General features: G+C 32.4%; 1 protein-coding gene across 2 annotated transcripts in view; it reads left to right on the top strand.

The window, feature by feature from the left end:
- Positions 1-18,012, top strand: part of mvb12ba (multivesicular body subunit 12Ba) — a 32,071-nt gene extending 14,059 nt beyond the window's left edge. For both annotated transcript variants that reach the window (XM_051110142.1, XM_051110141.1), the window contains exons 3-10: positions 1,011-1,118; positions 3,718-3,814; positions 4,173-4,302; positions 7,155-7,304; positions 11,313-11,404; positions 13,028-13,083; positions 13,268-13,327; positions 15,450-18,012. In XM_051110142.1, coding sequence (XP_050966099.1) covers positions 1,011-1,118; positions 3,718-3,814; positions 4,173-4,302; positions 7,155-7,304; positions 11,313-11,404; positions 13,028-13,083; positions 13,268-13,327; positions 15,450-15,536 — 780 coding nt within the window. In that variant the 3' untranslated portion in view covers positions 15,537-18,012. The remainder of the gene's footprint in view (positions 1-1,010; positions 1,119-3,717; positions 3,815-4,172; positions 4,303-7,154; positions 7,305-11,312; positions 11,405-13,027; positions 13,084-13,267; positions 13,328-15,449) is intronic.
- The last annotated feature ends 1 nt before the right edge of the window (position 18,013 follows it).

Consider the following 18,013-nt stretch of genomic DNA (forward strand, 5'->3'; position numbering starts at 1 on the left):
CTTTTTTAATAAAAAAAAAAATCCCAAATTTCAAGTCTTGGACATTTAGATCCCAATCTTTATCCTTTACACAGAAATTGCTTCTTTGACAAGGGGCGTGGCAGTACTGAAACACCGTCTAAACTGTTCGCCAATCGCAACGTATTTTGTTTTTTAGAAGGCGGGCTTTCATTAAACCCAGAACTAATCGAGCCATTTGTGCCAGGCTGGGAGAGATGTGTTGTAATAATGTAAATTATGTTAAAAGTAATGTGTTTTTCGAGCTACCAAGCATGAAAGCATGTTCTAGTACACCCCCAAAACAAAATCAAGACTTTGTAAAAGAGCATAATAGGGCCCCTTTAAAGAGTGCATTATCATGTCTGGTCCTAAGACTTAATGCTGTGTCATTTCAGACAGCGGTCTTTCCGTAACACTTGTATAAAATCTAGCAGCTCACCACTGTTTGTCAAGCCGCTCGTGGGAAGCCAGTTGCCATGGCACTGATAGGCGGCTGTTTGTGTGGGCAGCTCAAGCTGTTAATTGAGCAATCATGCATGTTGACTGCTGTTGAGATGGACATCAGAGTGAGAACTGTACTGTACAGCTAGTATTACTAACTAGCTCCATTGTTTTTTACAGACATAACTTCTCAAAATGTTTTAAAAGCCTAAAATGTTTTTGTCACCCTAAAATACTCCAACCTCACTAATTGATTAGTTAGTGGTTGTATGTCTAGGCAAGTCCTAGACAACAATTTTGACTGTTCCTTCCAATCTGTTGAGGTTTGGAATTTCCCAGAAGTTCTTGAGAAGCAAATTAAAGTCTGTTATAAATGACCAGCCTACTTTAGAATCCTAAATTAGGGACTCATTTTGAACTAAATAAGGTCTTCCTTTAAAAAGTACTTTCCTTGAAAAAGTTCTTCAATCAGATAAACTGCAGGAATAAAATAAGTGACCTTCTGCAAATGGGAAAAAAAAAAAAAAAATTATAATGCATAATCAAATCAAATCTTTTATTCCTTTTAGGTTGCACAAACCACAGATGGAATTGATGCAGACTTGTGGAAAGACGGCCTGTTCAAATCCAAGGTGACCCGTTATCTGTGCTTCACCAGGGCTTTCTCCAAAGAGAACGTGAGTCATTTCTTCAGATCTTTATCAGATAATTGAGGACGTTGCTTTGAAGTATGGTAACATTTTACAAATTGATGTTTCCAGTCCTAGATGCTGATTCATTAATGCAGCATTTCTGTAATGCTTCTACAAAGATGCTTAATAATTTACTTAATATAAAAACATTTAAATTCATTTATGACTGTAATATTTTTATTTTATTTTATTTTATTTTAATAATTAAGGCACTTGAGGCATGTCTAGCAACACCCTGTAGTACTGAGTTACTTCAGTCTGAAGGCTAAAAAGGCAGATGAACATTTAAAAGATCCAGAACATGTTGATGCTGGAGTGTTTGTATAATGTAATATGTTGTCCGGATTGAAGAGCTCTCTGTAATTTGTCACAGGATCTCATCTCTTTGTTTTTTATATACAATTTCTTTTTGTTCATGGAAACAAAGCTGTTTCCGCTTGTGCCGTCCCTGCAGTGTTTAGTCTCATTCTTCTTTCTAGGACGAACCTCGAGCGGAAAGAACTTTAAAACAATGTTTATGGTGTTACATTTTTCCTGCTTAAATGTTTAGTGGTTCAATAGCCGTTGTTTATTGTAAAATTTAGACTCTGAAGTCATACAGCAGAGCATTTTGACAAAAAAAAGAAAAAAAAAGAAAAGACAGACATCTGGGAAAACCCACAGGATGTCCTGTACTGAATTATGTTACTGGCAAGTAAAGCCATATAATACAGTTCAGTACAAACTCAAAATAAATAAATAAGAAATTATACTTTGCAATAAAAAAGACAAGGCTATGTTAGGATTTTATTTTAGATTGTTTAATTGATGCATTGTAATGCATCCATAATGAACATATCACTGTCAGTGTTTACACAACATTTGAATATAGAAGCCTTAAAGGAACAGTAGTAACAAACGGCCTGTTTTAACAGTTAGATGGTAGAAGTTGGTTTTGCAAAATCTAAATCACAGGGCTCTACGCTTACTTTTCTTTTTCAGGAGCACTTGTGCTCTTAACTTTAAAATATTTAGGAGCACAGTCCAAACTTTAGGAGCACCTTCTAATCAATAATCAAAAAATCTGATTAAAAATTAGCCTTCCCATTATGAGGTGATATTTGACTCTTGAAGTGATTTTTCTGTTTTTTGTTTTGTTTTGTTTTGTTTTTGTTTTTTTTTACCTTTTGTAGTGGCATTTTTCTAACTTTATTAAAAGTATGTCATCTTGTCAATTTTTTAAAAAATTAAATAAAATCAGTATTAACAAAATTAATTTGTACTACAGAGGTGGCACAGAAGAACACAAAAGTGGCTTGTGGGTGTATTGTCATATGTTTAATGAGGCTCAGAGGTGGCATGAGTGCAGTCAAACTCATAAATTCAAGTTGAGATTAATGGTTTACATATTACATTTTGAATACAGAAATATTACATGATTTAAATAAATGAAAAGAGACTTTAAAAAATTAAACTAAATCTGCCATTAGGTGACAGCAAGTCACTGATTTAATTACTGAATCATTAATTTGATTCGTTCGAACGGCTGATTCATTCAGGAATAAAGCAAGTGACTGTCCTTATGAATGGGAAATTAAATCATTAACACGTTCATTTATAAATGAAACATCGCTGTGTTTGAATGGAGATGTGCAGCTGCTCAGTTGTGACTTGTTTCAAACTATGTTTGATGACGAAATAAAGCTAAATCAGGCAATAGTGTTATAGTCAGACAATGTAAGTCACTTAATATTAACTTCATTTTTATTTAACTGTTATATTATCATTATCTCATTTAGAAACGTAAAAATCATTCAAAGCTGTCACTCATCTTAGTTCATCGCGATCTCACAAAGTTCCTTTATAATCAGCGAAGCTCACTACACTGCACAATGAATATTTACACTCTCTCTACACTTTGTTTATGAAGGGATTTGTGAGATATATCTGTGATGCATTACTCAACGTTGCAAAAACGCGTAGAAACCTTTGAAGCTCCCCTCAGCGCAAACACAAATGTGACTCTGGACCACAAAACCAGTCTTATGTTGCACCGGGTCTATTTGTAGCAATAGCCAAAAATACATTGTATGGGTCAAATTTATTGATTTTTCTTTTATGCCAAAAATCATTAGGATATTAAGTAAAGATCATGTTCCATGAAGATATTTTGTACCCACTGTAAATATATCAAAACTTAATTTTTAGTTATTAATATGCTTTGCTATGAACTTTGTGGACAACTTTAAAGGCGATTTTATCAGTATTTTTATTTTTGTTGCACCCTCAGATTCCAGATTTTCAAATAGTTGTATCTCGGCCAACTTTCAGATGACGTAAAAGTCTCAGAGCACATAGTGCTCCTAAATATTTTTTCATAGTCGCACGCAGTCATTTTCGGGCACACTGTAGAGCCCTGAATCGCTTCTTTTTTTGCTACAAGAAACCTTGACTTACTTTATTTTTATTATTATTGCCATGCTTTAAATATTATATGCGTATAAGCTACAAATAATGTTAAATCCCAAAGCATGCAACCAAAGACACTGGTAGAGATATAGTCTGTTCACGTTCTCCTATATGTGCTTCCTGTATCTCTCCACAGAGCCATTTAGGAAATGTGCTTGTAGACATGAAGCTCATTGACATCAAGGACACGCTGCCTGTGGGATTCATTCCCATACAGGAAACTGTGGACACACGTAAGCACTCCCCAGATCTCCTCTTGTTCATTTACAGCAGCATTCTCCATCTATTTACATTTTCCATAAATGATATGCATTTGAAGCCATTATTTTAGCTTAAATAAGGCAGTGACACTCCAGAACAGAGTTAAAAGGAATTTGTTTTCCACTAATGTTTTTGCTTTTACACATGCAGCCTGATACGTGGCGTTAAAAGCTTGTGGATTTAGTTTCTATCTTGTGTTAAATAATTAATCGATTGTGCGAAATGATCCGCTTTTAATTCCAGAGCTGACCTTGTTCTGTTTTCTTTTTCTATTGTGAATCTCCCTTTCACTTTCTTCAACATGTCTCGTTTCACTCTTTCTCTTTACAGAGGAGCCGGCGTTCAGGAAGAGGAGGTTATGTATTAAGTTCATCCCGAGAGACTCCACTGAAGCTGCCATCTGTGATATCCGTATCTTAGGACGCTCTAAACAGGCGCCGCCACAGTATACGTTCATAGGGTCAGTTACGTCACACAAGTCTCTATACTCAAGAACTTAAACTGTTTTACCAATATTTAAAGTAGGGATGCATGATATTATTGGACCGATATCGGCATAGGCCCCTTATAAAAAATTATGCCAGTATCTCTTGCCGATAAGAGGAATATGTTAACTCACAGCGATTAGATCACGTCAGTAGTGTGGCTCATTCTTGAAGCAAAGGTTTGCCTGAATGATTAGATTCACTGTTTTGGATCACTGCATTTAATCTGAGAATGCACGTACAGAATGACGTGTTCAGTGTATGATAGAGTAAACAGTAATGGCATATGCAGTGGCAGCAGCAGCAGCCTCACACAGGTCCTAATGCCTGTTGTGTAAGGAGTTTTCATTCCGTAGGGGGCGCTTTATTTACTCTAATAAAATGAAAGTAAAATACACAAATGACATTTTAGACTGTTTCTGATTAAATAAAGCAGTAATTAATGTCATAAAATCATGTATATATTTTGATTTAAAGGTCAGAAGCTATAGCTTAAAAGAGAAGTCCACTTCCAGAACAGCAATTTACAGATAATGTACCCACCCCCTTGTCATCCAAGATGTTAATGTCTGTCTTTCTTCAGTCATAAAGAAATTGTTTTTTGAGGAAAACATTTAATCATTTTCCTCCATATAATAGACTGCTATGGTGCCCCAAGTTTGAACTTCCAAAATGCAGTTTAAATGCGGCTTCAAACGATCCCAAATGCGGTTGTAAACGATCCCAGCCGAGGAAGAAGGGTCTTATCTAGCGAAATGATCGGTTATTGTCAGAAAAATAATACAGTTTATATATTTTTAATGCCAAAAGTTTGTCTTGTTTTACTCTCCCTGAACTCTGTGTATTCTGACTCAAGACAGTTAGAGTATGTCAGATAACTCTGATCGTATTTTCTCCCTCAACTTCCAAATTGTCCTATATCGCTGTTTTACCTTTTTTGTTAGGGGTGTTTGATCTACTTTGCATGTTCACTGGGTCGGAACTTCTGCAGCGATGTAGGATGATTTTGAAATGATTTTTGAAGTTGAGGGAGAAAATACAAGTTTTTCGACATACCCTAACTGTCTTGAGCCAGAATACACAGAATTCAGAGAAAGTAAGACAAGACAAGCCTTTGAGATTAAAAAGTACTTACATTTTATTTTTTTAATGAAAATAAATGATCGTTAGATAAGACCCTTCTTCCTCGGCTGGGATCGTTTAGAGCCCTTTGAAGCTGCATTTAAACTGCATTTTGGAAGTTCAGAATCGGGGCACCAATGAAGTCCATTATATGGAGAAAAATGCTGAAATGTTTTCCTCAAAAAACACAATTTATTTACGACTGAAGAAAGAAAGACATGAACATCTTGAATGACAAGGGGGTGAGTACATCTCTAAATTGTTGTTCTGGAAGTGGACTTCTCCTTTTAAAAAAATCATTAACATGACACTTAAAATTAAAATTAAATCATTTTATATATACTGATTTATTCATTAATATATTTTTGAAACATTATTAGCTCTAAAAGATTTTCAGAATTTTTACACTTTTTACAATTTTTCTTTAGACCATCTACAAATGTTAAATCTTAAAATAAAATGTTAAGGTTACCAGTGCATTTTTCTGAAAAAAAAAAAAAAAAAGCAATTGATATACAGTTTATTTATAATTCTTCAAAGCTTTGCACTCTCATTATAAAAGAACTTCATTATTGTTTATTTAATTCTAACAAATAATTTCTTGTTAAAAACTAACCAAAACGTAAAATTAATTTGCTTATAATTTCGGCACAGGAGAGACTTGGTGTTGTTTTCAAACAAAAGGAAATAATCGTATCGGCATCAGCTATCAGCCAAAATGAGTTGAAAAATATTGGCATATCGGATATCGGCAAAAATCCAATATTGTGCATCCCTAGTTTAAAGGACATTTTGTTAATATTCAATGAGAAAATGTATAGTATTCTGCTGGTGGGTACTGAGCTAGGCAATATAATAATAAAAAAAAAAAAAAAATAATATATTTGGGATGATTTTGTTCACAATATAAAATAAAACAACACTGAGCACATCAACATGACCATCAACAGCTTTATATTTGATCAGTAAAGTTTTGAATAGAAGCACCCATGGCATTTTAGTATATTTAACAACAACAACAACAATAATAATAATAATAATGTATTTGAATAATACATTTTCACTTTATTTTTTTATGAATGAACTCACCATATTTATATATTGTAATATTTTTATATTAATATTTAATAGGCATATATTGTATATTAAAATAAATAAAATGCATATTAGGAAAAGATTAATATTTAATATACTAACATTATTTATTTTAATGTTTGTTAATACTGTTTTAATACTTCCATGAGCTAACTTATGTATTTAAAAAAAAAAAAAAAAAAAACACTAAATAAATATAAATATTTATTATATTAATATTTTATATGTTAATAATATTTTACCTATATTTTTATAGTGTTTTTTTTTTTTTAACTTTAAAAAATTGTATCTGACTTTGAATTTTTTTTTTATTTCTCTGGGGGGGGAAATTATTGATTTAAACAATAATTTTGTATAACTTTGGATTTTTTTTTTTCTTTCCCTTAAAACATGCAGATATCCTGTTATTATTCCTTAAATTAAAAAAACACTTGTCTATTAAGAAGATGCCATTGTTTTGATGTGTCTTTCTCAACCTTGCGGTATCTATATATCTTTGGCACTGTCTTGATTGATATTATTCCTATTAAATGCATCTGTGTCCTGTGTTTCCAGGTGTTGGTGTGGTTCTAGTTTCATAATGTGATTTTAATTCTGTATTTCCTTACAGCGAGCTGAACAATATGGGGATCTGGTACCGTATGGGAAAGGTGCCACGGACCCAGGACTCTTCGCCTGTACAGAACAACTCAACCACCAACAGCACCAACAACATCCAGACTGTCACCAACAACTCCACTCCAGCGCCAGTCTTGCCCAAGTACGTGTTTGTGTAGTCTAAAAAGTCTGAGGAAGTGTGAACTGCATTTGTTGCAGCAGCTGCAGAATAGAAGGAGCGACTGAGACAAACCGAGAGCAGGAAGAGAAACACGGAAGGATAAAACACTTTAATCAGCAGGTCCAACATAGCATTCCTTATATAGTGGAATAAATGAGTTGTGGTCTGTCAGGAATTCCCATATAATTCACAGCAGAGCTTGTAGTTACACTTACATCTGAAACATAAGTCAACATCACATTGCACTTCTCACACAGTCAGTTCCTAATGGATAAAACCAAACACTGGCAAGTCATGGTTGTGATGTGATCATCATGATGGTTCAAAAGTTTTTTTTTTAAACATTATATATGTGTTTACTGTCACTTCTGATCAATTTAATGCATCCTTGCTTGAATAATCAAAATAAGCAAAAAACATCCTGTTTTCCATGATATAACTGGACTAGTTAAATGTTTTAAAGTGTTTTCACATGCTACTCTTGTGTAAATGTGTACGTTTTCTCGCATACTTGATGTTTACGGGTTTGTTTGCATCTCAGGGTTTTTTACGCCCGGAGCATTTCTCCGACACAAATGGGAAGTGTGTGTTCCAGCTGTTTCCCTCTCATGGCTTCCTCTCTGTCTGTCTGCTCTCTTGATACTGTCCGTCTGCGATCTTATTATGTAAAGCAGGATACAACTGCAGTGAAGTCACATAAGCAGAAATGCATCTCAATGAGGGAGTGGTCATCTTGTCTGTGGCCCCGAACACATGCCTGGGCTCTTTCTCACAGTGTTACACAACAATTCAGGGGTCGTATCATGGAAAACAGGATCTTTCTTTCTTGGAATTTTTTTTTTTTTTTTTTTTTATAAAAGTAGAAAAAGATAGATTAATCAGTTGATTATTTGATGAATGACAGTGTGAACTACACTAATCTGTGGATATTAGCCAGTCGTAACAGCTGTTATTTACATATCGAAATTTAAAACAGGAAATGATCTTGTAAAGCTAAATTTAGTGCGGAAAACCTAGACTAACATAAGTGAATTTCTTGTTCCTGTATTAGACATTAGAGGCCAGTGAGAGATATTGCATTAAATTGATCAAAAGTGACAGTAAATACATTTATAATGTTGCAAAAGATTTCTATTTCAAATAAATGTTGTTTTTTGACTTTCCATTTGTCAAAGAATCCTGTAAAAACAACGTATCATTAATTGGTTTCAGGTTGAACCAACTCTAATCAGACACACTTTTTATGGGGTGTTTGCATAAAATATGTTCTTGCCATTGTTGTTATGTATTAAAAAGTAATTTTTCTCTTTCTAACTAATCAATCTATTAATCTATTTTTTTTCAAAAAAAAAAAAAAAAAAAAAAAAAACTTCTGTTAGTTGAAACAAGATAAAAAATAAGATAAAAACTTGAACCAAAAAAAAGAACTACAATAAAATAAGTTTAAGTTAAAGTACTAAAATTATAAACTGAAATATATAATTAAAAAAAATAAATTAATTAATACTTTTTTTAACTTAACTTAAAAAAAGGACTGAAATAAAATAAGTTTGTTAAAGTACTAAAATTATAAACTGAAATATAACATTTTAAAAAAAATAAATTAATACTTTTATTCAGCAAGGATGCATTTGTTTAATCAAAAGTGACAGTAAATGCATTTATAATTTTGCGAAAGATTTCTGTTTCAAATAAATGTTGTTTTTTGACTTTCTATTTAGCAAAGAATCCTGAAAAAGCCCTGTATTATTGATTAGTTTCAGGTTGAACCAACTCTAATCAGACACATTTCTTATGGGGTGTTTGCATAAAATATGTTCTTGCAATTGTTGTTATCGTTAACCAAATCTATTAAAAATATTTTTTCTCTCTCTATTTAATCAATCTATTCAATTTTTCCATTTAAAAAAATGTTTTGTTAGTTGACATAAGATAAGAAAATAAGATAAAAACTTAAGATAAAAACTTAAACCAAAAAAAAGAACTGCAATAAAATAAGTTTAAGTTAAGGTACTAAAATTATACACTGAAATATATAATTTTTAAAAAATAAATTTAATACTTTTATTCAGCAAGGATGCATTTAGTTAATCAAAAGTGACATTTACATTTATAATGTTGCGAAAGATTTCTGTTTTAAATAAATGTTTTTTGATTTTCTATTTAGCAAAAAATCCTGAAAAAGTCCTGTATTATTGATTGGTTTCAGGTTGAACCAACCCTAATCAGACATTTCTTATGAGGTGTTTGCATAAAATATGTCCTTGCCATTGTTGTTATTGTTAACCAGAAATAATAAAAATATTTTTTTCTCTATCTAATCAATCTGTTATATTTTTCTATTAAAAAAAACTAAAATTACAAACCTAAAATAAAAAAAATTATAGCTTAAATAAAAAAAATAAAAAAATAAAAAAAAAGTTTTTAATTAAAAAAAAAAAATGTTTTCTATTTCTTTATATTTATCAAAGAATTCCTCAAATATGAAATGGCACAACTGTTTTCAAAATTAATAGTAATAATTATTTCTTGAGCTCAAATCAGCATATTTAATAATATTTCACAATATTACTGTTTTACTGTGTTTCTGATCAAATAAATACAGCCTTTGTGAGCAGAAGAGACTTCTTTCAAAAACATTTTAATGCTATGTGTGCAGTCCTTTAAATTCAGGCAGCGATCAAAACCACATAACAAAGCAACCCAAAACAACCAAATTCTGTTCATATACTGTTGTTTTGTTCCTTAATGTGCAGCATTTCCCTTGCAGCTGCCAGCAGAACACGTAAGAGTACATACTGTAAACATCAACTGGTTAGAGCATGTGTCGTGTGTGGTGACTTAGTTATGTTATGAATGCGTTTAATGGTGGGCGTTTCCCCTAAGGCCTACAGCATTCTCCTGTTAAAAAGTGTATCTGTGGTAAATGCACAACTATTAAATTTTTCTATTTAAAAAGAAAATGTTGTTAATTGAATTAAGATAAAAATATAAATATAAGATAAAAATGATAAAAGTCAGTTGAAATAAAATAAGTTTAAATTGAAGTACTGAAATTACAAACTGAAATAAAAATAAATTATAGCTTAAATATAAATATTAAAAAAAACTAATAAATATAACAAAATTAATAAAATAAAAAAAGTCAAAATAAAAACTGAAAATCAAAGCCTTTTTCAAACTATCAAAAAAATCAGTTGAAATAAAATAAGTTTAAATTGAAGTACTAAAATTATAAACTGAAATAAAAATAAATTATAGCTTAAATATAAATAAAATAAAATAATAATAATAATAATAATAAAAATAACAAAATGAAAACTGAAAATCAAAGCTTATTCAAAATAATATTAATGAAAAATATATAAATAATACAAAAACAACACTGGGTCTTGTGTACAAAAACAGCTGTTTGGAATGCAATTTTTTTTTTTTTTTTTTTTTTTTTTTATGCTTTGGTATTTTTAACTTGTCAGGCCATTATAAAAACAACAGTCGTGGTGGGATGCGTAGGATGTGCACAATAACCAAAGAGATTTTTTTAGCAGTTTTTGCTTTTCAAGCTAGCTAACAACTAAAGCAAACCATGTTGTTTGGTGTGCTATTTCAAGAACTGCTGCTAAAAATATCAAAACTATTTCTGACAGTCTTTAAAGCATAAATGCTAAAAATAAAGCTTAAAATAAGAAGAAATTCTGTTTAAAGTTTCTAGCATCAGGTGAACAGTTTGTTTTATTAGGATGTAGATGTATCATCATGCAGTCTGTGAGACTGAAATATCACAATTTGCATGTCTGTGTTACAGGACACAACCTTCAGTCTTCATTAGGGTTGTCAGTCAGTTGACAGATTGGTAGTGACATTGGGACTGATTTGAAAAGCAACTGTAATGAGACACAAACCACTGTGATAATAGTGAGGTCTGAGAAGAAGATATGTTGAATATTTATTTGATTTAGTGGTAATTGTTTTCCGTTTGTTTCTTCGCAGGCACATATCCATGACCCTGCCAGCATGTTTCAGAAAAAGCACAACCAGACCAGATTTCGAACACCAGAACTCCAACCTCTATGCCATCTCTGGTACCAGAACTGCACAAAACACACCTGACCTGAACTGAACACCTCAATATAGCATCAACACTAACAAACAGAAAGGACTATAACCTAAGAACAGAAAAAAGTGACAGAAATAAATGTTCTTAAAGTTCCAGTCTAGAATTTTATGTCCTTTTACAAAGTAATTTGAAAAAAAGAAGCCCTGATCGAAGTATCAACATAATGTTATTCAGTATTATATATCGGCTAGATACACTACTGTTAAAAAGTTTGGGGTCACACCATCCGTCCATCCCATCCCATCCAATCCATCCGTCCTGTCCTGTCCGTCTATCCATCCGTCCATTTCTCCCGTCCATCAATCCTGTCCCATCCATCCATTCGTTCCCGTCCGTCCATCCATCCATCCATCTGTCCATTCATCCCATCTCGTCCATCTGTCCGTCTATCCTGTCTGTCCCGTTCGTCCATCCCGTTCATCCTGTCTGTCCATCCCATCCCGTCCGTTCCATCCATCCATCCTGTCCATCCAGTTCAATCCATCCATCCTATCCGTCCATTCTGTCCTGTCCGTCCATCCAATCCGTCCGTCCCATTTGTCCATCCAATCTGTCCAGTCCAGTCCCATCCATCCAGTCCCGTCCATCCAATCTATCCGTCCGTCTGTCCCAATACTTCTATTCAGCATAGATGCATTAAATTGATCAATATTGACAGTAAAAAGTAAAGTCATTAATGTTACAGAAATTTTATAAATTGTAACATTTTTAATTTGTTCTTTTGTACGTTTTATTCATCAAAGAATCCTGAAAAAAAAGGCAAAATATGAAGCTGCACAACTGTTTTCAAAACTGATCATAATCAGAAATGTTTCTTGAGCAGCAAATCAGCCTATTAGAATGATTTCTGAAGGATCATGTGACACTGAAGACTAGAGTAATGATGCTGAAAATTCACGGAAATAAATTGCATTTTACAATATATTCACATAAAAAAACAGTCATTTTAAATTGTAATATTTATCTATTTTTACTGTGCTTTTGATAAAGGCAGCCTTGGTTAGCATGTTTTCTCACCGACCCCAAATTTTTGAATGGCAGTCTATATTATATATTGGACATATTGTGCATTTCTAGAATGCTTGACGTGAGAGAGCACCTCACATTTGAGACGAAGGTCAGTGAGAAAGCAGTCGGTTACATTTGCATGTAATAATCCTCTGTCTGAAATCCCATCAGCACTCAGAGTGATGACGGCCAGTGCGTTCGTGTGGATTCATGACTGCTGTCATTAGGGATGTAATAATAAACCCTTCTGGAGGTGGAATCTGTTTAACTGTTCCAGATGGTGTTCAGTGATGAGTCAGAATATCTCTCCTTCTGTTCTGAGCTCTCGTTTCTTACCGCACGCTTCTCATTTGTCACACGTTCTTGGGGAAATAAAATGTCTCAGTTTAGTTTTATTTGCATTTATTCATTTAGCAGATGCTTTTATCCAAAGCGACTTATAAACAAGGAGGTCATTTTAGTAGTTTTATTTCGTAGATGCCAAATGATTTATTAACATTTTGTGGCTTTTTGTGCAAGGCAAAATATATTAGATCTGGTGAACTCTGGTTAACGCTGACTTCTTTTTTTGACTTCACAGCTATGGATGGAGTGCCTTTCATGATTTCGGAGAAGTTTGCATGCGCCTCCAGTGATGTGAGTCTGTTTTCATTCAGTCAGATGCTTCATATGAACTAGTGCATAGTCTGTAGGCCACAAAGAGTAAACTAAATATAGATTTAGAGGAATCCTTCAAAGAGGAATGTATTTTAAGTTCTCAAAATTAGCACAAGAGCTGATCTGGACATTGAGGAGAACTTAGTGTTGTTCTGTGTTTCAGCTGCAGCAGGTGGATCTAATGGGCATCAGAATTAAATCACTTGCAGAGATTGAGAAGGAGGTAAGAATCTGTTGAGCTTCAAACATGACAAGTGGTGTTTTGTTTCCAAGCAGGTATTTTCTGTCCATGTGAATGCAAAAATGTTTTTCAAATATTTGTGCTTTTCTTATGTAAAAAGAATTACTCTAAATCTGATCGGATAAGTCATATGATATATCCTTTACATGCATATCCGTTGAATTAGTATTTCCCTATTATCTACAGTCAGTTTACAGTCAGGAAAAAGGCCTGTTCACACCAGGAACCATAAATATAATGTTAATTATAACCATACGGTGTAAAAAGTTTATGCACTAAAGACCTTTGCACTGTATGTGACTCTGGACCACAAAACCAGTCATAAGTACCACGGATATATTTGTAGAAATAGCCAAAAATACATTATATGGGCCAAAAATCATTAAGATATTAAGTAAGTCATGTTCCATGAAGATATTTTGTATATTTCCTACTGTAAATATATAAAAACTTACTTTTTGATTAGTAATATGCGTTGCTAAGAACTTCATTTGGACAACTTTAAAGGCGATTTTTCTCAATATTTTTTTTTTTTTTTTTTTTTTCCCAGATTCCAGTTTTCAAATAGTTGTATCTTGGCCACATATTGTCCTATCCTAACAAACTATACATCAATGGAAAGCTTATTTATTCAGCAAAAATTTCAAAAATTGACTGGTTTTGTGGTATAAATATGTATTATGGAATTTAGAGGTATTCAGTTAAGTCAAGTTGAGTTTCAGATTAAATCTCCTCGATATGTCTGTTTTGTCAGTTTTATTTCTTTCTTTATTTAATTTCTTTCTTTATTATTATTTTTTTTAAATAATTCTTAGTGAGTAAACCAGGGTTATCATAGTTAAAACAATTAAAAATGTTACTTGAAATAAACTTTAAATGAAATAAAGTGAATTTAATCTTTCTTTATTTTATTTTATATTATTTTGTTTTTTCTATATTTTTTTATATCTAGAAATATTTTCTGTATTCATTTTAACTTAAAAAAAAAAGTAAACTAATAAAATAAAAATAAATCAAAACTATATAGACATCAAAAATAATAATAAAAGTGACAAAAACAACAAAATTAAAATTAAAGTGAAAACAGAAGATGTAAAAAATAATTATAAATTTTGTCTTTTGCCATTATACTTAATATATCATTTTATATATATATATATATATATATATATATATATATATATATATATATATATAATATATATAATATATATATATATATATATATATATATATATATATATGCCTAATTGTTTTATTTAATATGATTTCTTTTGAAATTTAATGTTCAACAGGTGGTTCTAGGGTAAGTGGATATCCAGGGTTTAGCCCAGAGACATTATGTATGTATCAAAATACACAGGATACATTTCAAATAAAATAGGCTATTCAGTTACATTGGCTAAAATTACATTGGCTAAGTAGCTTAATTATTTTTTATTTTTTTAAGAGACAAGTATAATTAATTATAATTAGCAAATTGCATAAATAATATTATGAAATTAATGTTTGAAATATAAAATTTAGAACATAAATATCAAATGATAGAAAGAATATTTTTAAGAATGAGACTAAAATTACAGTCGGTTGCAGCAAGCGATTGTCTTAATGACTGACTCGTTGAATCATTTATTCAATCAAATCGTTCAAAACGGACAATTTATTCAGGAACGAAGTAAGAAACAGTTTTTATGAATTCTGTTCATATGATTGTTCTAAATGCGTGTGTATGCCCTAGAAAGTCAAATAATACCATGATTAAAAATCTATCTATACAGTAACAATAATCTATTTTTAACAGATGGTGAGATCAGTATTATGAATTTATAGGCTACAGTATTTTAAAGACACCTGAAGCAGCTGTATTTTGCTGGTTTAATGGAAATCATTTTAATGTGCATGAAAACTCAGCCTGGATACACACAAGACACTGAAATAAAAACACCCCTAGCACCGCCACTGATGTTCAACTTTAGATCAGTAGAATTGTGTGCTGCAGTACCAGTATGTGTAGCTGTTTTTGACTGATCCACTAGAGGGCAGTGTTTGCTTTGAAACTCTCTCTCAAATGGTGTTTAACTCTTTCTGTCTGCATCTCTGTCAGTATGAATATAGTTTCCGGACGGAGCACAGCGCCGCGGCCCGTCTGCCACCCAGCCCCACCAGAACGTCTCTGGGCTCTGAGGCCTAACGCTCACACGCTGGAGGGTTAGATGGAGAGGAGGAGATCTTCTGACTTCTGAAGACCTGATCTGAGCAGAGACTCATCCACCTCTCTGAAAGTAAAACAGACAGAGGGAAAAATAGGGATATTGTTCACTTTTTTCCATAAAATTAACAAATGTTTCTTGTGGTCAAGTTCAGTCTCTCTTAAGTTGATGCTGCTTTTTCATAAAGAGCTTTGGACGCCGAGCGGATCTCCATCGCTACAGTGATCAAATCAAAACCACTACCGTGTTTCTTTTATTATGCGACTAGTATTGCATCTAAAGTTGTGTTCTGACTTTATTCTGGCTGCTGGACTGAGATGCTGTTACCATAATAACTTCATGAGGGGTCACACTTGGACAAACCCTTAAGAATTTACATTTGAGCCCCAAAGTCTGCGTACATGTGGAGGAGTATTTTTTTTTTTGTTTGTTTTGTTTAGTTTTTTGCCTCTTTTGGTTCATTCGCTTGCTCAGTTTTATTTAGATCGCAGCGACTGCATGAGTTTGTTTTCGATTCGTTTAGAAATGGAGCCTAGTTCACTGCACTGTTACAGGACTTCTGAAACATTTCAATGTTTTTGTGTTTGTCTGGAGAAAAAGAGATTAGAACAAACCCTTGTACATAGACGAGCGATGAATCAGGAATGCGTTGTTTTAGAATTGTGTGTTTTCCCCTTTTTGTCATTGTAATGTTCCTCCTGAACTGATCTGTCACTCCTGTCACCACTGGTCACCTTTTACTGAGATTTTACTCTCTTTCAATCTCGTTATGATGTTCGATGGTGCTCAAGCGTTCGGATATTGTTTCTACCAGTCCATTTGTGGCTTCTGACATTTATGGTGATATTTTTTTGAAACTTTTTTTTGTTTAACAAGCAAGTATTTTCACGGTCATGTCTCACCCTAAAATTTGAAGAAAAAATAAAAAATTACATTTTGCATAAAGAAAAAAAAACTATATAGATTTTTATGAAATTGAAACTTATTTTCTGCACAAATACTCATTACTGCAATACAAATTATGTACTCTTTTTCCATATTGTATTAATGAAACTTTTGGTAGCACTTAAAGCCTTTATGTATAATGTATATAAATACATAATGTATATAAAGTATTCATAATATGTCATAATACATTATATCTTTTCAGTAATAATTGCAAACATCGTTATGTATTTTAATTATTCTACTTTCTAAAGTTGGTTATTCAATTAATTAAATCATAAATGCTTTATAAGGTGCATTATCAATGCATTAAAGTTACTTTTATAATGCATTATAAAGGCTTTAAAGTGATAACAGACTTTTTTTTTATTGCATTGCAGCAATGGGAATTTAGGGTAAATGTGCTTATATCTGATGAAAAAGTAAGTCCAAAAGAAAAGAAAAGTGCAGCTCTTTTGCTTCTTTATGCAAAATACAATTTCTCATTTCTTTCTTTGGATTTTTTTGGGATGGGCTAAACATTTCTCGACAGTTTTTGTGATTCAAACTTTGTCATTAGCCGTTCGGTTTTAGTGCACCATTGCAGTCCGGAAGCAGCTCACGCAGTGAAATTTTGAGTCGTGTGATTTGCTCCGTGTGCCACTGCTGCTTTATTAATATGGTGATGATTAATATTGAAAGTACAGTGTTATTATGTCCGGACGTTTTCTAAGAACGCCCTGCTGAAACAGCCATCTCAGGTGAAAGTGTTCAGCTTGGAAACACCAAGCGTCTGAGTGATTAAAGACGCCAGTCCGTTCAGATGGCTTGACACCTTCACTGTGAGACTTTAATCAAACACTCAGATGGGTTTTAGGTTTCTTACAGTGGATTATAATGTTTAAGCAGCTATATTATTGTTACATGTTCTAACCACTATTTTAAAACTTTGAATTTTTCTGCAATTAACCACAAATCTGATTTTCTCTTCTTGTCTGGGGCAGTCAGTACCTTCGGATTTTCTAAACTGATTTTTCAGGCATCGATCGAGCCTGAGATGCATTTTTTACTTCTATTGAATATAATTTAAAATTCAAGAATACGTCTAACCTGTATGGAAAACCAGGTTTATAGATCTAGGAACCAAAATTATAGTTTTAACATCATATCTGAAGTTGTTGGCTAATATTACATGCTGACGTTGATGTCGATTTTTCATTTCATTCATTTATTTATCTCAAAGGCCCTATAGGAATGCATGCAGCGTTATCTATTTTTTTCAACATTAAAGTGAGGATTTAATTTGCCATTTCATAGTACTCTTTCGTCTAATTATTTAATGATTTTATATGAAGACTAATTTAAATGTTTAGGAATGTAGCTAGTATGTTTCCCCAATATATATATATTTTTTTGGAACGTTATGTTGGGAATTGTTGCGTGTGTCGAGTTTCCAAGTTGGTCACATAAACAAATACAATAAAACATGTTTAGTTACTGCACTGCGTAAATAAACTCCTGTTCACGATTTTAT

This window comes from Labeo rohita, chromosome 5 (assembly GCF_022985175.1).
Source record: "Labeo rohita strain BAU-BD-2019 chromosome 5, IGBB_LRoh.1.0, whole genome shotgun sequence".
Classification (NCBI taxonomy): Eukaryota; Metazoa; Chordata; class Actinopteri; order Cypriniformes; family Cyprinidae; genus Labeo; species Labeo rohita.